At 38.9% G+C, this 20,694-nt stretch overlaps 2 protein-coding genes across 4 annotated transcripts in view; one reads left to right on the top strand and one right to left on the bottom strand.

Moving 5' to 3' along the window:
• LOC145962318 (uncharacterized) overlaps nt 1–20,694 on the top strand; it is a 38,070-nt gene that overhangs the window by 10,179 nt on the left and 7,197 nt on the right. For 2 of the 3 annotated variants that reach the window (XR_014435851.1, XR_014435850.1), the window contains exons 2-3: nt 1,018–1,174; nt 3,327–3,540. Coding sequence is in view for 1 of the 3 variants with exons in the window: in XM_083083320.1 (XP_082939446.1) it covers nt 1,018–1,174; nt 3,327–3,476 (307 nt within the window). In the remaining 2 variants the exon portion in view is untranslated. Of the gene's footprint in view, nt 1–1,017; nt 1,175–3,326; nt 9,851–20,694 lie in introns of those variants that run through there. The other variant, XM_083083320.1, reaches the window with a different exon arrangement.
• On the bottom strand, nt 209–20,140 carry LOC145961732 (uncharacterized). Its single transcript, XM_083082187.1, has 13 exons — nt 19,791–20,140; nt 12,315–15,041; nt 10,835–11,969; nt 10,171–10,632; nt 9,920–10,088; nt 9,507–9,705; nt 8,776–9,270; nt 8,378–8,612; nt 8,082–8,250; nt 7,677–7,791; nt 7,057–7,375; nt 6,568–6,778; nt 209–6,226 (listed from the first exon to the last, which is right to left on the bottom strand). The coding sequence occupies exons 2-13, from the start codon at nt 15,006–15,008 to the stop codon at nt 6,082–6,084; spliced, it is 6,348 nt and encodes a 2,115-aa protein (XP_082938313.1). The 5' UTR covers nt 15,009–15,041; nt 19,791–20,140; the 3' UTR covers nt 209–6,081.

Here is a 20,694-nt window from a genome sequence, read left to right as displayed (position 1 = left end):
AATGTCTATCACACACTCTCTCTCTCTTTCTCACATTTATAAATTATTGTACACGCCGAAGAATCCTCTTGAAATGTCTCTGCTGTTCGTCTTGTTACTCGTGTATAATCATTATTATTAATTATAGGTTATACAATTAAAGTGGTAGATACCTATAAAGTACTTATATAGGTACATTATGTTACACATACATACATATACATATATGTTTGTAAGTTAAAAATCAGAGATGTTTCAGAGGCATTCCATATTTCTTTGTTTATTTGCAAGGGATTATTACTATTATATATTATTTCAATCATCACAAAGGACTGAACGATGATCGAATAGATTGAGAGAAATCGGAACGAAAAGTCTTCGTCTGTACTCTCTACGTTATACAATTCACTTGTTAATTTAATTTACTCGTTGATTACATCAATTCGCGGACGCTCACGCGAACGGAAAACGTACATGTAACAATTATGCGAATTATAGGCATCATATTTAAAATATTATGCGGTCATGTTACGAAATTAAGCTAATTAATTCTTCGAGCTCGTCAAAATTATAGTTGCTCGCGATTCGAAATGCGAGATCTGACAATGAGTTATAATGATTCGTGTTATTTTAAGGCAAAAGTTGTCCAAAAAATATTCAAGTTCTTTTCTCTAACATTATTTTCTGTACACTTTCTTCAAGAAATCATATAAATATAAAAAGTCTCAAGTCTCATTTTAATGTTGTTTGTTCGATTTTCATTGATCCTTAAAAATTTGTGATAGTGTAACTTATCTTGTATCAGGTCTTTTATCCAGAGCTCTTTTTTAATAGAATGTCGTATTTATTTAAAAAGATAACTAATAATTTTGAAACTTTTATTCTAGAAAAATATATCTGACTCGTTAAGTATACTTAAGATATTCTCTTCAATATTTTTGTTTTACATGAGAATGCGCAATTTTTTAAATTCAATCAAAATTCCTGTAGAAAGATTCTATGATAATAATGATTTTCATAACATATTTTTCTTTGTAGCAATCGCCGCAGAAAGTTCATATTCGAATTACAATTTGCAGAAATAGAGGATAGCGATATAATACCAACACTATATATGTATCGCGCTTCTGACAACATATTATTACGCCATAAATTTTATGTAGGAAGAGAATTGCTGGCCACCAATAGAGTACTGGTCAGATATATTATTATATACATTATTATATAAAAGTGTTCATGCTTCCGGTAACTAACGGTTAAGAAATTTGCAACAAATGAGTGAATCAATTTGATTTCATAACAATAACAATAACATTCCTTATCATTATTGTATTTTAAAGCATATTCGATGTTTTCCAGAAAACACATTCTTCTTTGTACCAAAAAATCTCAATGCTATTTATTAAATTTGTTTTTTTTCTTTTTACCAAAACAATCATGACTTCTTAAATTATGTGTACGGAACTGTTAATTTTACAATCGCATTGCCTACTATTCGTATTTTTTCTCTCTGATTTATCCTTTTTCACATAAAAGCGTAAATGTTGAAAATTTTTAATATAAATTCTGTCAATTAAAAATTAGGGAAACACTTTCATATTGCGACAACTTATATGTATACATGCATATGTGTCTCATATGTATTTTCAAATTGTTTGAGAGCACATTCGCGAGAGAAAGGGACATTTTTGCCACCATGTTTCCGCACAAATTTCAAAGTATATCGATTGGTCGAAATGTGCATGAGGACCGATGAGTGCAGTTCTCGCATATTTATTCGCGTAGCTTAGAAGGAACGCGTGCTGTGTTCTATAAAAAGCTCTGGTTTACGATATGTAACGTAAGTTATTTATTCGAGCATGTCTGTATACATTAAACTGCTTGCCACGATAGGACAAAGTGGTACACATACGTTTTTCAGCTTTTCCTTTGCGTTGATATCGATGTCGATTAACCCTTAAATGTTATCATCTGTGCAACTAACGCGTAATCAATATTAAATTAATAACATGTGAATATATATGTATATTTTTTTTATTTTAATATTTTTCGATCCTATGCTGAATCTTGATATAATCTAAAAACCTACCAACTTGAAATACATTTCGAATTTTACATAGAGTTCAGTATCTTTGGCAGAATCTTTACAATGCGTCTCGCAATCGAGAAAATAAATCTTTGAAAACAATTCAGGAAAACTTGACACATCGATATCAATATAATTATACTTAACATTTTAAATATATAGAAACGAGTAAAGAATATACTGTGCAACATAATTTTTGCCCCAACATTAGCTCTCTTTAGCGAATATGCAGATAAAAAAAACTGCAATAAAACTTCTCTCGATGACCTCATTTAAGGGCGATCGAAACGAAGCAATGTTCTCCAAAGAAAACACACGTTACTCTCTCAACTACGTGCACACAACTGCTACTTATCAAGATACATTCCACTTTTCTTACTCTTAAAACTTACATATCGTTCTCACAAAAAAGCGCGACTAAACTTTATCTTTACAGACTTTTTTACCTGTACAGAACATTTTCTTTTTTTTTCAATACGATAAGGACAACGGTTATATAATATATATTCTACGGCTTGTTCCTTTAAAATATTTATTTCTTATGTCAAATATCAGATCAACAGAGTTTAGATCTATTGTCCACCCTACTTGATTTCTACTTGATTTATTATACGGAGATAAATAATGCTTTTCCTCTCGAGTGGTCAATATACGCACATGATACATTTATATATTATCGCAATGAGGGGGTTGTGATGCTAAATTTTCGCGTCTATTCCGCTGCATACATGCTAACACCAAAAGGCTATGCTTTTTTTACAGAAGTATATAGAGAGTACCATCACATTTCGCTATAACTCTCGATTTATATTGTTCATATTGTTATCGATAAACTGGCATGACTGTATTAAAATACAATTGTAAATGAAATCAACAGATTGCATTATATAATGTGTCGTTTATAAAGTGTAATACTTTAAAGAGACGATTTATATAACATTTTCATAACTTTTTTTACGCGTTTGCCTTTCTCACGCACGTTTACCTTCTTTCTCTTTAGAAAAACTATCAGAGAGGCAAAAACGTATGCAGAATCATACAACAAATACGTGGCAAGTGTCAACTTGCTTTTATTAAATGCTTAAAATTCGTTTCACATTCGCGTATTTCTTGTCTCTCCTTCTCCTCGCCACTCATTCTTTTCCAGAATCATTGTAAACATGTCAAAGCCGCTCTTTTATTCGCTCTAACTCTACTGTTATCCTTTCCTAAAATCTATACATGCAATGCTTAACTGTACTTTATATGCTTTTTTGCTTAGATACACGAACGCCGTTTCTGGATCGCACGACGGTACGATTATGCATATTTTGAGATCACGAGCTGGAAACGTCACGTCTTGGTGCAGGCTCCTGCAAAGGAAAAACCTGCCCAAAATCCGTTTAAGACACCAAACTCAAATAAACCTTGACACTGTAACTCGAAAAGCTTTGCGCTGTTTCAAAGAGCGAGGAGCATCGTTGGATCCGATTTAGGTTTGTAGAATTTCTCGCGTGTACGCTCTTAAAACTTTCGGCACACCGTGACAAATTATTACGCATAAACATTTTTATGTTTCAACAAAGAAAGAGAAAAGTCTCTTTGTTACACAAAAAGAATGCAATTTTCGAATATTGAAATTATACGAAATATTAAAAATCGGTAAAATATAATTAATGATGTTTAATTTGATAAAAGAAATGTAAAAATAATTCTTATAACCTTCTGTTGTTTTTAATGAATTTATATGTTATCTGTTTTTATTTTTAGTTATATAAAAAAAATGGTTTCTTTTGTTTCTGTTAAAAATGACGATTTTTTTATTTACACGAAATATTTCGCGAATCAAAAGTGCGATTTGATGCGACATTTACGAGGAAATATCAGAAATTTATGCGTTGTCGAGGATCAGAGTAGCAATCAACAACTAACAGGCGCTATTAATTACTTGGCCGTCCTTATATCGTTACTCGCTGCCGGACAACGGCGGAAGTTGCGCTTATAATCTAGAGCCTTAATCTAAATCTTATTAAACTAATGTACGATCGACGATATATCCGTCCGTGTCGTACGAGTCTCTTAATAGCTAGGGACTAGAATCAACTCTTCTGACCTTTCTTGCAGGTTGAGAATGTCAACGAAAAATTTAAAACACAACTGAAACTTACGTCTCTAATCATTTTCAATATATACCTTAATGTCTACTAAACGCGCGACGAGAATTTTATTTTATATTTCATGGATAATTAACGGAGATCTCTCTCTAAATTATGTATCTCTCGCTCGAAATCTCACGTATAATTATGCCACTAGTACGGTAGATCTTAATCCTAATATTTGGTGATGCTGCTTTTCTGCCACAAGTCGGTACTATGTTGTGACCGACCGGAAAAAGACGAAAATAAAACGATAACAGAAACGGAAACTTACACCTCTAGAGATTGTACTATAACTAATCCTATCGCGCTTAGAGATTATTAACACTTAGATAACGAATACTATTAAAGACTAAATGTATCTCTGGCAATCTTATGAACTTTTTGCATTCTCATTGAGCTAATATTACCCACATACGATGGACATTTCAATATTGTAGAATTGTCGGCACTTCATATATCATTGTTGCCCGCACGCTATCCTAGAGAATATTTTATATAACGCACACGAGTAAATTGATTTATATACTTAATATCAACTAGCGACTAGATAACGGTATGCGTAGATCCTCTATAAGCTCAAAAAACAATGAGATATGCTTGCGTCTATAAAACCATAACGGCATCTAACAAATCATTGCTCTCTGATCGCAACGACAACGTAATTTAATGCAACGTATATGTATATGCGTTGTCTGTATCTTTCTCTTTGCTGCGAATAATATTTCCTTTAAGTAATTTATAAAGAGATGCGATAACATTATCTTATTAAATTTACGATGAAATTAAATCTTTTAAAATATTTAAATAAATTTTACATCATGTTTTATGATCAATTTATAATCTATGATAATTTGTGGAAATAGTCAGCCTTGTGATAGATCGAAAGAAGGGTTTTAGAAGCTGGAGTTAAATAATTCTGATGCAAATTTTTGGACGGAAAATGAAGTGTAATATTTACGATCCGACTGTTTAAAAAAGCACGCGAATGATGTTTAATCATCAATAACGGATTTTCATTGTTATAATCGCGATTCAAAATGTCGATAAGCCTTTGAAACGTCATCATGAACGTGTATCACAATGAACACAAAGCTTTCCATCGCGAGTGTTACGACTTAACAAGCTAAACGGAACGAAAAAGCGGTATTGTCCTTCCATTTTTCACAAATTTTCTTCTTTTTTTACTTTTCATTATAACCACTATAATTATCGCGCGCGAATACGGACGAAATGCATCGCGAATCGCCTGCTTGCAAGATTATTTTGCTACGTCTTACAGATCCAATTGAGATAAAAGCATCATTCAGTCCTAAGAAAATCGAATAGATGCGAAAATGTCTAAAAATCAAGAATAATCTCTCTTAATTTTTTTTCGGTGAATGAAATATCTCAGACGATTTATTCTCGCGATCTACGTGACTCTGATCGTACACAGTTTTAGGATAATTTGCGTGTTCTTGTGTGCCACATTTTTGAAGATGCTTCCTGGTAAATCGACTGAGCTCAGATCTCTGCTGACCTGCTTCCATTTTATTCGTCCATAATTTCGAACGTTAACTTAACGCGCAAAGCTATTACGCTCTCGCACACATGTGCAGAAAGAGATTATCCGCAATTTATCGGCGATTTACAAAACATCCCCGCGTTCGCGCGCACATTTTCTCTCTGTATACAGATTAATACATGATACAGTATTTATATTCACGTTTTATAAACGACTAGACTCGGCCGTATGCTCCTCATCGATCTCGACTTACGTAACGCGTCCTCTTTAGCTCTCTCTCTTTTGCCTCCTTTCTCTCTCGTCTCGGCGGTATACGCTAATTATTACAGTACGACGTTCGATCCATGTCGATCCAGCGACCGAGATTATCCGCATTACTCCGAGGAATCGGAATCGGACTCGGCTGCCGCGTCGGACACCTCGCTGTGAGCTTCCGGCGTGCTTTCCGGTATCTTCTTCGCGATCGTCGCCGCAACGTAAGCACCCGGCCCTTCGCCCTGCGTATGCTCGATTCCCACCCTAAGCAATGTTTAATAAAAAATATAGGCATTATACTCGAAAATTTGAGATTAAAAAGCAACAAGGAACAAACCCTGAAGAAAATAGACATGAACCTTACATGGAATCGTTATTAAATCGAGCTCTTATCTGGAGCTCTTCATTTCGGAATTATTATGCAACTTGAAGGCAAGTCTTTCGCGAATAAATACACCGATATATTTATCATCTTTTCCTTAAATCAATGACAGGAAATAAGCGATCAGATTTGAGCGAATTGACACATATTAATCGAAGTGTTTCAACGGTTATTTAGAAAATTTTTAGTTTAGTTTTCATCGAGATAAAACCTCTGGACTTACCTGTACTCGTGACGCGATAAATTTCGAACATACTTCTCCGGAGGCGCATCACTGTCGCTATTTTGGAGACTGACGCTCCTCGCGGTGGTATGGGAGACCTGAGTCGCCGGCATCGTGAACTCCACGTAACAGTACTCCGAGAGATTTTCGGGGATCTGATCGTAGGATGTGAGAGCCATACGGCAAACCAGCTGATGCGTCGTATATGCGCCTGGAAATAAAACAAAATTGGAAGAGATCCAACAAAACTGGCTCGAACACGCGGTATATTCAAACTGCAGCTTCTGCTGATATTTCCGTTTGTGTCGCGTTTTTTTTTTTTTATATAGAATCTAAATAAATATTATTTCCTATCAAATATGTTATTAAGATATTTAGATTCCCCAAAAGAATTAATTGCGGAAATCTTTTACAAATATTAATTATGAAGAATTGATAAAATTGACCAGTGTTTCTCTCTAAATAAAAAAAAATGCAAGCAGAGAATACCTTGTCCCTCTTTAGGCAGCCTAGGCATCCTCCATACGATAGCGCGATGCTGATGTTCGTACTTTGCCTGACCGGAAGTGACCTCCATTAACTGCGGTTCTAATGTGTCGACGGCGCCCAAGAACCTCTCGATACCTTTGATCTTTCCGGTTCTCCTATGCGCCGATTTCACCGAGCCGTACCTGAAGTGCTTTTCGACTCTGAAGAGGTAAATCCAACATTCGGGTATAGGAAAGCGAACCATCACGTCTTCGCATGGTATTTGGCCCAGTTTCCTGGATGCGAAACCCGGCACGAGAATATCCGCTCTCAACTCCACCTAATAACACGTAGAAAGAAGCTAGACAAGTCTACGATTGCAGAAATGCAGAAACTAAAATTGGAAAACACGAAGAAACTTTAACGGAAACTTTTTATCAAACTTTTATCTCAGTGGTACATTTTTATAATAAAATAAAGAGAAAATGACAATGAATATGACAACATGATGAAAGAAAAATACGTTGAAAGATGTATTGCTAAAAGCAATGAAAACTACAAGTTTTAGTTTCTATTATATAAATATCGAGAGAACGTGGAAAAGTTTAAAAAGTTAAAAAATTATGGAAAATAAAGCTTACCTTGTTCCCAGTAACGCACATAACAGCTTTTAGCTGAAGCGGCAGTTCTCTGTTTTTAGGCGGCCTTACACGGAACCGCATCAATTCAATGTAACATGCATCAGGCGGCTTGAACCTTAAGATGTGTTAGTGCAGATTTAATTATAAATTGAATTTACATATAATTTCACGTGCATATTTGCAGATTAAAAAACAAATAAAATTGTATTAATTTCTTAAAGCACACACACAAGGATATATATTAAATTTTATCCACAGCATCCACACGTAAAAATTTAATTTTATTACGATTGGTACTTATTGCATTATTTTTATAATTGCACAATTAAGGAATCATTAAAATTATTAGCAAAGTCGCATTTATCTCTCGGTTTTATCGCAATAAAATTTCAACGGTATACATACTTGATTATCCGCGATCTTTCATACTCGTCCTGCTGTACGCAGGAGTGGAACTCGACATTCTCCAGGCGAATCCATTCCTCCGTTACGACCGGAATAATGTCGTGCCTGCCGACGACTTCTTTACCTTGTCGCCACATATCATTTATTCCTAATTCTATGTCAGGCATACCTAAAAGAGATCAAATATTTGTGCTACATTAGATTCGAATAGAGGAAAAAATAAGAAACAAATTATTATAACTTGTGCGAGGAAAAAAAACATCTCATATATGTATTCGTAATATCTGAGGATCTACCAGAAAGGAATCCCAGGAAGAAGAGACGAACACGTGCGATCTGTTTGTCCACGTGACCCTCGGCACTTTGCTCAACATACAACTCGTCTACGACCGTTATCTGGACCTCCTCCATTTTGTAATTTAGTGCTCGATCGCGGTGCGCCGATAACCTGAAGAGAGCCTCTTCAATGGCGCAGGAGAATTGTTTCATGTCCTCGTAACATTGGGAACCGAGTTTGAATAGCTGCGAGATCTGTGAAACGTTTAACGGAAATTGATATACGCTCGTGATTTTAATATTATTAATTTGATCATTATAATATATATAATTATTAAACATACTATAAATTAAAATATTTTATGATGCAATATAAAGTATTTTAGTCTCTTCAATATTGAAAAGTAAAATCATTTACCTGAGGTGCGTGTTCAACAGGAAGACCCAGTTTCTTCAGATCACTGCCAAACTCTTTAACGCCCTGATAGTCTCCTTGTATAGCGTAAGCCGCAAACTGGCTCAGCTTGTTCGTGATCCTTTCCGCTTTTGTAACCTGGCCGGGTCGCACGCCCGGCCTCTCCTTGTAGAAGATGTATTGCAATTTCACCGTAAAGATCTTTCCGTACTGATCGAATTGCTGGGCGCCAATGTCCGAAACCGAATAACAAGTGAGCAGAGGTAATTCTTGAAACGGATCTTTGTCGTCCTTATTGTTGAATAGCTGGAGGATCGCACTGTCGGCTTGATAAACAAGTTTGAGGAATATCTTCTTCCAGAATCGTTGCCCTGTGATTTTCTTCTTGTTCGGCTGCCGCAACTGCATCTCCCAACCGTCGCCGGTATAAGGTACCCTCGGAAAGTCCTCGAGCGGTTGACTAACGTCCTCGTCGAATAAAGGAGTAGGCGGAGTTTCCTTAAAAATTATTTTTTTATTTTTATGTGTATATAAATATATATATAATATATATATATAATATTTTTATGTGCATATTTATTTTAGCTTAAGCTATATGATTTTTCGATTTTTTTATATTATTTTAGTGATGTTTATTCAAAGAAAAAAAAAGTGTTGCATAAAATGTCGTAATAATAGAGAGAATTAATTAAGAGGAATGCGAGACGTAACGTATGGTATTAGTGCGTGAATACCTGGGAATCTGTCCTAGTCATCTCGGCTGTTTGAGCGGTTTCAGATACCGCAGCATCCTGCGCAATTCCGGATTTATCGAACGGATTGAAACGCGGTGAGGAATCCGCGTACGCGACCACCTGCGGACTCTTAGGCGGTGGTGCTAAGGTAGGTACAGGTCCGCTTTCTGTCATTGCCATCTGATCCCCTTCTTTCGGTCTTAGATGAATCAAAGATTAGATATGCATTAGATAAGCATTATGTATATTGAAGAAATAAAAATCTTATATTTTTGAATCTAATCTATACAGTAATTCAGAGAAAAGATTTCATGAAAATTTTTAGATTTCCGGCAATATTAAATAATTGTGATTATTATAGACTCGAAATTTCTGATTTAGAATAAATGAATATGCTTTTTTCTCTCGCTCACTTGATAAATACACTGAAATCCGGTCCCTCATCCGACTCCGCAGACTCGGCCCTCTTCACTTTCGTGTCTGGCGGCGGAGCAGTCATGCTCAAAAAGGAGTCGAAACCATCAGATTCACCGAAACCGGTAATTGCTGTTTCCGAGCCAGCCACTGATGAATCTCCCCAAACTAAGAAAAATAAAGTCGCAATAAGTAACTAAGTGCATTATATTTAAACTTGTAATCCTCATGCATTCCGTGATTTATCTACCATCGCTAGAAGTGTCCATGGCGGTCGGTCCGCCACCGAAGGCATCCAGGAAGGGATCTCCCTCGTTGGTTTCCGGTTCGGCGGCTTTATCAAACTTGGATGCAAAGGCATCGAACGAATCGCCGGTGTCCTCGATCGCCTTAGTCGTAGCGGCAAAGTTATCCAGCTGCTCTTCGGGTCGGTAAGCTTCATTGCCGGGAAACTCTGTGCCAGGAATCGGACTAGTGGATATTAGACCGCTATCAATCTCTTTGGTCGATTCACCGAAATCACCCAGCAGATCCGAAGCGAAAACGTCCCGAACGGGTTGCGTGATCTCTGACGTCGCGAACAAGGGCTGAGCAGTCGCCGCAGTTGCGAAAGGCGCGGAAGTGGCTTCAGATACACCGAACGGCGTTGCTGTGGTAGTGTCGGTCATGGAGAAAAAGTTGACATCAGTATTGGCAGAAACTTGCTCTTCTCCTGAATGAAAAAGAATGTACAAGTAAATTATAAATCGCTTGATTATTTATATAAAATTTAGAAAATATAATAATTTAAGTAGTTAATATTATTTAACTATCACAAAAATTAATATTTTATCTGTAATACTTTATGATAATTATTTTTTATTTCATTTTTTTTTTAATTTTAAGAAAGTAGAGACAATTTTTTTCTAACCAACCTTGGAAGAGTTCAGTAGCCGATGCAGGTTGAACAGGAGGAGCAGGTTCCGTGAGATCTAAAACAGTGCTAGGTCTTCTCACTTCCGTTTCGATATCCGCAAAAGGACTCGTGGAAGTTATCGAAGGCCGTTTTTCACTACTGACGGTATCCTTTGGATATTCCATTCCGAAAGCAGGTTGTGCTTGGGAGACTGGAAGCGCCGCTTCCTCGCTCATACTTGCGAAGGGATTGTCTTGCATGGCGGTTATGCCGGTGACGAGACTGGTAGTGCCCGTGGTAGTCATGGAAGTGGAGAAGATGGTGGACGCGGTGACATCTGCGTTTGGCGCGTCGAAGAGATCCATGATATCTCGATTGCCCGCAGGCTCAACGGTCTTGATGTTGTCATCCGGAATAAGATCCGGCACGTTGCTATCGACGTCCAGAAGATCGGCGAAACTGTGCTCTGGGGTAGGCGATGGGGAATGCATCAGCGTCGGGCTGGGCGTTCTAGTCATCTGCAAGCGATCTAAAAGATGATTCGAAGTGGCATCCATAGCACCCGTAACTGACAGTATCAGGTCTTTTGTGTTTTTCGCGGGCGGCACCGGCGGTGGCTGTGGTCTGGGCGGCGGTGGTCTCGACGGTGGTTTTCCGTTCTTTGATGGAGGCGTTGACGCCAGTTGTTGCGGCGGACTGACAATTGTCTCTGGTTGTTTCTCCATCGTCGTCGCCATGGTCATCGTCGTTGTCGTTGTCCTAGTCGTACCGAATAGATCTACATTCGTATTATCGGACGTGGCGAAGATATTGGATGATTGGCTAGTGAAGACGTTGGTTGCTGGCGTATCAATATCGGTGGTCGTTCCGAATCCAGCGTCCGGAACATTACTTTCGATGCCAAAGGAGGCGAATGGATTAGTAGAGTTGACGGATACCGGTGGCTCGTACGTCTCATCGCTACCGAAATTAAGAAAAATATTCTCGCCCGCGCCGGAACTCGTCGTCTCGGCAAAATCTTGAAGAAAAGGGTTAGAACTCTGCGGAGGCAGGCCGCTCTCTGGCGGCGCCGCGTAATCATCCATCAAGAATGGATTACCGCCTTTGGAATCCATGATGATCGAACTCGATAAGCCGACTTGAGACTCTTCAATTAAGAGTTAATTATAACGGTCGATAAAATTTGAGCGAAATCTTTGGAATTATATGTTTGTCAAAATATAGAATGAACGATTTCAGACTGTTTGTGTGATATTAGATGTAAATATCATTTGGAATAATTTTAAGTCAGTTGTTCGCACGTGTTTCTTGAAAATCTTCGATTTTAACACAGAGATTACTGGGAACACATGTAACGAGTAGAGTTTATAGATTTAAACTGTTCTTTGTGAAACTTCAAGGTTCAATGTGTACACCTATGTTAAACAATGCGACAATCAGATCGTTGAAAGATTTCTTTAAAGATATCGTAGAAAAAAGCTTTTGTAAGAGCTGTATTATTTCATCAATTCTGACTCGAGCAGCTTTAATTCAGTTTGTCCAGGCTGGATGGTCGCGAAACTTGTATCGAAAGGATCCACGTCGTCGTCTAAACTAAAGTCTTTATTTTGAAGCGGCGTTAGTACTTTATCTCCGGGATCCTGTCCGTCCAAGGACAAAAAGTCTTTAGACTCTTTCGGTTCGTTCGCCCTTGGATCAAAATCGTCTATTTCCGGAACTGTCGGTGCCGGGATAGTTGGCACGACTGCGGGTAGTTTGATAGGACGCGGCGGAGGTTGCTGAGGGATCTGTTGTAACTCGCTTTCCAATATTTTTAATTCTGCTTTACCTGGAAGGATGTTAGTCGCGATGGAGGTATCAAAGGGATCCGAGTACGAAATTTCCTCCTCCTCGATAGGTTTGCTCTCGACTCTAGGTGTCAAAGGTTTTGCGTCGACTTCGACCTCAGCATCTAGCAAACTCTCTTGCCTCTGTGGCTCGTGCTTCGCGATCACTTCCTCTTCGACCTTCTGTATCAGGGACGACTGCAGCTGCGCGAGTTTTAGGCTACTTGGCGCAACCGAAGTAGCGGTAAAATCGCTCTGCCTCCTGATCGGCTCCGCAGCGGATCTTGGATCGAAATCGTAGTCACTCAAACTGTGAGGCAATCTAGGTTCCTGCTTCAGTAACTCCGACTCGATGAGCTTTAGTTCTGTCTTGCCTGGCGCGACACTGTTGACGAAACTTGTGTCGAACGGATCGACATCTACTTCCTCCTCCTCCAACGGCAATGACTCTTCTATAGACTTTTGTGTGTAGTATGGCGTTAGCGGCTTGGAAGGTAGAGTTTTCTCCTCTTCAGTGGTTGCGAGAAGGTCGGGTCTCTTCGATGGAGTCGGCAACTCGAATGCGACGGCTTTGGTCGGAGCTAACTCGAGAACCTCTGGCCGCGAGGTTTTCCTCACGAGATTCGTTGGTATCGCTTCGACTCTGGTATTCTCTTCGTCAAAGTTAACCTCGAAGACGGGCTTAACTGGCGCAGGTGGTCTCGCAGGTGGTTGTTTTACTGACACCTCATCCTTTCTCGGATTGAAGTCGTCATCATCGTCGTTGTCGTTTTCAACGCAACTGTTAGATTGTTCGCCGAGCAATTCCTTTTCCAACACCTTGAGCTCTGTTTTGCCAGGTGGAAGCTCCTTCACTGCAGATGTATCGAACGGATCAACGTACGTAATTTCCTCGACTGGTGCGATCGGTTGATCCGCTAACTGACTAAGATCAGTCGTGGAACTGTCTAATAGATCCTTCTTAAGCAACTGTAGATTATCATCGTCCTTCTGCTCGTCTTCCAACTTTAGCAAGCCTGTTTCATAATCTCTGTTGAAGCCAGCAGGATCGGTCAGAGATATATATACTTCCGAAACGGGCAGTTCTTCGAGTTCCTTCTCGATAAACTTCAATTCCGTCTTACCCGGCAAAATATTATCCGCGAATGTAGTGTCGAACGGATCGGCTTCGTCGACGAAGGTGGCCGCTTCGAAACTAGCTTCGATTATCTCTGTTTGAAAATCGACCGTTTCGGGTTCCTTCGCGGCGAATGGATCGTTGGCCTCCTCGAAATGAGCTGGTTCATCGGGTGCAGCGTTCAAATCGAATTCGGCGTCGTCCAAATCGGGAATCTCCTCCAAGACAGTCTTCTCCTTTAGCACCTCGAATTCAGAGATATCTAATGGACCATTCAAAGTTTTCTCCGCAGCTATCGATGTTGTATCTTCCTGAAGAGGGGTGACAGGGGTGACCGGTCTTGGTAATACAGGCGGTAATTTTGTCAAATCGACAGGAATGTCAGGAAGATCACTATCGTCATCCAGCAGAGTCTTCTCTACATTCACTAGTCCCGAACTGGTTGCAACAGCTTCCGAAGGCTGTTCCGCTTCTTCGAAATCATCCAACAACAGATCTTGCTGAAGTCTCGGTCGCCTCCCTTTGGTAAGCTTGCAAGTGCTTACATGATCGATTCTTCCCGATAGTACTTCGACGGCGTTGCCTAAACTGACTAATTTATTGCCCTTTTTGTCGACTGTCTTAAGAACCTTGTCAGCGTTGGTGGTATCGAACGGATCGTCGCCGGCTTCCTCCTCGGTCGGACTATCCGGAATGTAAGCTAATTGGACATCGATATTCTGAAGAACATCAACGTAAGTGGTGTCGAAGATGTCTTCGTCGGCGGAATCCTCCTGTTCATCCTCGTCTTCCGGCACGTCCACAAAACCGTCCTCGTTGATCAGCGATCTTCCCTCTTTCTTCTTGTCTTGACCGTCGACCTCCGGTGGCGCAGCCTCGATTGGATTGCCCTCCGCGTCGAAACCCACCCACCTCTTCGCGGACTTGGAGTCCTCGCCTTGTTTCGCCTTCTCCAACGATTTCTTCTCTTCCAACGGCGCTTTTCGCTGGAAGAACGAGGTGGACTTTATCCGATCGAGATCATCCTGGGTCTTTCTCAAAACCGAGTCGACGCCGGCAGTCAGTGCCTGGAACTTCTTCCACTCGTCGGAACCGGCGGTCGACTCGCCAGACTCCTCGGCTTTCTGTTGGGCTTCCGCCCGTTCGCGCCGATAACGCTCGAGCTCCTCCGGATCGAATTCCTCCTCCGCGCCCTTCTTGCCCTTCTTCGGCTTTTTCTTCTTCTTCAGGCCTTTGGCTAGCTTGTGCATCCTCTAAGACCTACCGTGGTGTGCGAGAGGCTCCTGGCAAACAAAAATCTGGGTTATCTGGCCACGAAAATAAGCGCAATTTCAACATTCTATTCAAATACTTTTTATTACGATAGATGGAAAAATATATCGGTATTAAAAAATTTAAAGAAATTTTCGATTTTTGATTTCTTGGACTCTCCAACATTTAATTACATGCGTAATTGCGTAAATAAATATATAATGCAAAAATAAACAATTTTAAATATCTACATTTGGATATAATAAATAATATAATAATATAATAATATAATAATATAATATAATAATATAATAATATAATAAATAATATAATAATATAATATAATAATATAATAAATAATAGATTTTTCGCACTTAATTTTGAATCTCCGCAGAAACCGTAATGTCAAATCACCGAATCAATTTATCATTGGATAGAAATCTGTGTCCCGGAATAGCAATCATACGGGATCATTGCCAAAAGAGGCCGATCGATCACAGTGCAGTAACCGAACGCGTTTTTCCCTTGTTCTTTAAGCCATTCGATGGGTAAAAATAACAATCAATGGAAACAAAGCGAAATGACTTTCGGAGCGTATTTCTCAAAGATGTTTTGTGAGTCGGTATCTAACTTTCTTGTAAACAATTTCGTCAAAGTCGGAATCGATTAAAGCTTTAAATAGAAAACCGATAGATCAGTTATATTTTGACTGGAATTTTGCCAAGATACTTTACATTTTAGCATAAATTAAGTACCTTTTGATAGTAATAATTATATTTCAAAAAGAGAAAAATTGTTTCGAATAATGCAAATTGTATATGTATATTATACGTATACATTATCGAATATAAATAACGAATTTTTGTAAATATTTTCGAGAATTAATTATGAGAATGATTTGCAAAACACTTCTATTTTATCTGGGCGTATAACAATTTATAAATGTTTTTTCAGTCCTCTTATGTTAAGTTAAACATAACACGTGTGTCATGCGATGGATCGTAAACAAACGGGTTATACGCTAACACTAATAACAAGTTTACGTGTGCGTATTTGCATTTTAATTCAACTTGAGCATCGAATATATGTCGATAAAACTCAATTAATATATCGGCATGTGATATGCAAGCGAGAATATTAATATAACGCGTCATCAATAACACAATATGGGAAAATGTATGTGAAAATAATCCGTTTCTCGTTTTCAGCGTAATCCTGTAATAAGCTTCTAAAGAAAAGAGAGTAAAGTGGAACGTTAGTCTCTTAATAAAAGGGAGATACGCATATTAAAAAAGATGGAAGACGAGATGATAGAGCTTGGGTCATATATTCTCAAACGTGACGTTCCATCTTTTATTAATCCACATGTTGTATGTTATTTCGTGTAGTAATAACGAGAGATACCCTTCTACACATCTCCCTGCATCCCTTACATTACCATGGCTCACCGAACTCTGCTACGAAGTAGCACTCTCTACTACTCCACTGCGACATATACGTATATAAAAATTCGCGAGTGTAGGTGAAACTATAATCGATACGTGAAAGAAGAAGAAGCGAGAGAGTACTTTTGCGACTAAAAGAAATTTCTTTTACACCGGTATCAGCAAATATTCAATACAGTAAATTGCACTAATTGATATAATATAATATAATATGCTCATTAATCATGAATTATGAATTATTATTACACTACAGTTTGCACTTTAAAGCTACATTAAAGCGATAAGAAATTAATATCTATATTGAAACTACAAATAAAAGAAGGTAAAAGAGAAAATGATTTTAAGAAAAAAATAAATAAATACATAAATTGTTATTAATTGTTAATTAAATTGCGCTACTAATATCATTATAATTTTTGAACTATAAAATAATATTAAAGAACAGTAAGAAATCAATATATACAGATATTAATTATTAAAAAACTGCAAGCTATATTAAAACTGCAAGAAAGAAAATAAAATAAAAGAAATCAATTTTAAGAAAAATTTAATATTAAAATAACAGACGTCGTTGTATCACGTACAACTATCATAGCGGCGAGTAATTTTAGGGGAAAAGTAGACGAGAAATCGTCGCGAAGAATTTCTCAAGCACGTATTCTTCAATCACCTTAACTTAAATCAGACTGATTCTATACACGTTCTAAAGCCGCGCGATCGACTGCGACTTGTATCAGCGCTTCCTTCGCTTTTCCCGCAGTCAAATGGAAATAAATTATGCATATCATCAATACTTGGTGTATCTAGACTCATTTCTGTCAATTAAAAATCCTAACAGGCTGCTCGATCCTTTATCTCCAGATAATACTGTTCCTATACCGTCGATGGATCGATACTATCGATAAGATATTCTATGCAAAAGATATTTCGGTAAAATAGGAACAATATAATCCGATTCATATATCTCCGATAATGGAAGCGCTGGAACTTAATTAGGATGCAATTCATTTATTAGCAGGAAGATTTCATTAGCAATTAATATTTCTAATGATTATAATTGTTATCATATCTCAATTATCATCATTTAATCTCACTACTCGTTATTTACCTTTTAAATCAAATATGCTGATATAGATCTGTTTCAAGCTTTTTCTATTTATCTCCACAAAATATCTGTATACATAAATCGTAATTTGTAAAAAGTTATTCCGTGAGAAAGAAAAAAACAAAATTTGTAGAAGCAAATGGAAGAAAAATAGCACATATCTACATTAGTTTTATATTTAGAAAATTTTTATTTCGCATATATCATAATAAAGTATTGTCGCAGAATTCCAAAAATAAAACTTTTCTTTCGTATCTAAAATAATTTATATATTTTTGAATTCTTTTATTCATCAATAATCATTGTTATCAATTTTGTTATACTTTTAATTTTGCGTAGACTAGATAGAAATAGTCAGTGACTGATACTTTAGATTCTCAAGTAAAATGTTTAAAGGAAAATATTAAAAAAAAAAAGAAAAAATATATATAAGATGTGGAGAGGCAAAAGCAGCTTGCGGAATCATATTGAAAATTCGATAAAAAGATGTCCGTCTTACTTATTATTGAATTAGGTCATACTACAAACGATAAGATTCAGATTTAATAACCAATTGCATCTGTCATGCAGTCACTTCAACTAAAGGTCAAGCCGGCGTTAGTTGAAACGACATCCCTCGCGGGCACCTTTGGTAGTTCTGTGCACCTGTCACTTACACATTTACCGGAAATATGTCGCAAAATTTCCGTATAAGAGAGAAACTTGGACTTATTATCCCAATTCCTACATCTCATCTCTCAATCGTAGGCAATTAATCATTCGGTATCGACAAAGAAAGGAAGCAACAACGTGAATATATTCGTTTTACGTGTTCGCAAAAATTCACTTTGGCACGTAAAACTATTTACGATCCACCGAGATGAAATAAATGTATAGATATTCACAGTTTCCTTTGGCTTTTTCTTTCGAATAATTCAGAATTGATTTTTTCTTAGAGGATTCTTTTCCGTCAATTTTTTTCACTCGTTCTTCAGCATCTCCGAGAAACATTTTTGTACGAGAAGCGACAAACTTGAACGGATAAAATAATGCGCAACACACGCGGCAATAAAAATCAATACTTTATAAATGTCTAGTGTGTTAACGAAGGGCTACTAAACGGAACGTTTCTCTCGCGATGCAATTGATTGAGGGATAAGATAGCGATACGCGAAAAACCATCGAGAATGACCTTGCCGTTCCGGAATCGATCAGGTATTATCGCATCCTATTCTGTCATCGAAGCGCACGTTCGAGGGGCAGCAACGAGCGCCTCGAACTGGAACATGCGGAGCGGCACGAATGCTAATTTTATCTGCGCCAGAAAGAAAAATTTGAACAAACAAACCATCGTGCCAACCATTGACAACTCCATTTCTCGGAATTTCCCGACGAATCGATTTTCCGCGCAAGATGTTTTGACATTTCGGCCGCGAAGGTATAAAGATTCTTCGACAGTTTAATCGAATCTTTAATTAAGGAAACAAAATTAAAAAAAGAATGCATTCTCTTGCTTCTTATAATATTCTGATAAAACCGGTCGTGAGATGAAAATGTGCCATTTTGCGAAATTTAGCTTAGAAATCAAGCCAATTGTGAGTGGTCGTGATTGGAAGCTGTCAAACTAATATTAAAGCATTACAATGTAGTTATCTGGAATTGTAGGGCATAAGTGCGACTCGTGATACTTCTAGAACATCGCGGAATAATTAGAAATATAACACTAAATGCTTCTACGTTTTCTATCAAGGACATCTATCACCTCGTAAGCTGCAGCACAGAAAGCAAAGCATCGATTTGCAACGAAGCTAATTGACCATGCAACTAGTATAATAACAGTACAATATACTACTGACAGAGACGTCCTCCTGGAAGCTCAGAGTACAAGAGATTCACGTCCTGGTCTAATGCGCGAATGTCGAACGCCGTTTCCGAATCTGGAGCAAAATCTAACAGGGCGCGACGATTACGTCAGATGTCAAAGTGAGAAATCGAACGGACGAGACGCGAAATTCAGAGTCGCCTGTTGCAGGCGAAAAAGAAAAATCCCGAAAGTAGCGTTTCCTCGACACCGTGGAAATGGCGTTCCTCTTTAACCCCGCGAACGCTCCTCGGGATTCCGGAGCGGCGGATCAATCGGAGCGAGAGCGTCGAGGGTGGCACCCTCGTCCGCGACGGTCGCTCCGAAGCACGGGGGTGCCCTTGGCATATGCGTGCGTGCATGTATCGTACGTATGACACGTAATACTCACGATTTCAGCCTCATCAGCCACGTTGGTACGGCGCACATTTTTTCCGCGTCATCCCGCTCGGCTTGGTCCCCGGCTCGGTGTACTTGGTTCAACCGGCGTACTCGGCTCGAGAGAGAAAGAGAGAGAGAGAAAGAGAAGAAAAGAGAGAGAGAAAGAGAGAAGAACGATGACGACGGCGGCGGTGGCGGCCGCGCCGCGAGGTCGAACCGACAGAGGGTCCTCGGCGACGACGTGGATACGCGGGCGGAAGCTTATCCGCCTTCGGGAAACGAGCGGCGAGCAACGACAGCGGCGGCGGCGGCGGCGGCGACGACGGCGGGCATCGAGAGAGGCCCTGCCGAAAGCGAAGGCGACTCACCTCGTACTCTCTCCTGCGGCCCGAGCTATTTCCAGCATCGATCCGTTTTCCCGTCGGGGAAGAAACATGCGCGGCGCCCATCGCACCACCCACCGCCCCCGCCGGCGACGCCAGCGACGGCGGCGGTCCCAAGAATCGACGGCCGCCTCGACCGTCTCGTGGACGACGTCCGAAAAGCGAGGGGTCGACTCGGATTTATTCGGGCTCCATCGCTAAAGTCTGGAGACTCGGAGCATCCGTTCCTCTTGGGCCGGCGAAAGGGGGTTTCTTCGATTTTAAATTGTCCTCTTGACGAAGATCGATTAAATTCCCGGAAGTGAAACGGGACGTCGTCGATTTAACGAGCGATTCGATATCGATTAGGATATAATTAGGTTCCTGGTAATCAATCTAGAGTTGTTCTAAAGCATGGACTCTTCGAATCCGGGAAAGGTAGCTTAATTATAAATTGAGCGGCGTATGACTAGACTTCCATCATCGGTATCTCTTGATGGACCAACGACGTCGCTGTCGATATTACGTATGCAATGATCGCATAAATCTCCT

The sequence above is a fragment of the Camponotus vicinus genome, unplaced genomic scaffold (genome assembly GCF_025532165.1).
Source record: "Camponotus vicinus isolate PSW18456_S1 unplaced genomic scaffold, iyCamVici1.0 SCAF_11, whole genome shotgun sequence".
NCBI classification, from domain to species: domain Eukaryota; kingdom Metazoa; phylum Arthropoda; class Insecta; order Hymenoptera; family Formicidae; genus Camponotus; species Camponotus vicinus.
Note: the sequence above shows the minus strand (reverse complement) of the source record. Positions and strands in the feature narration are given on the sequence as shown.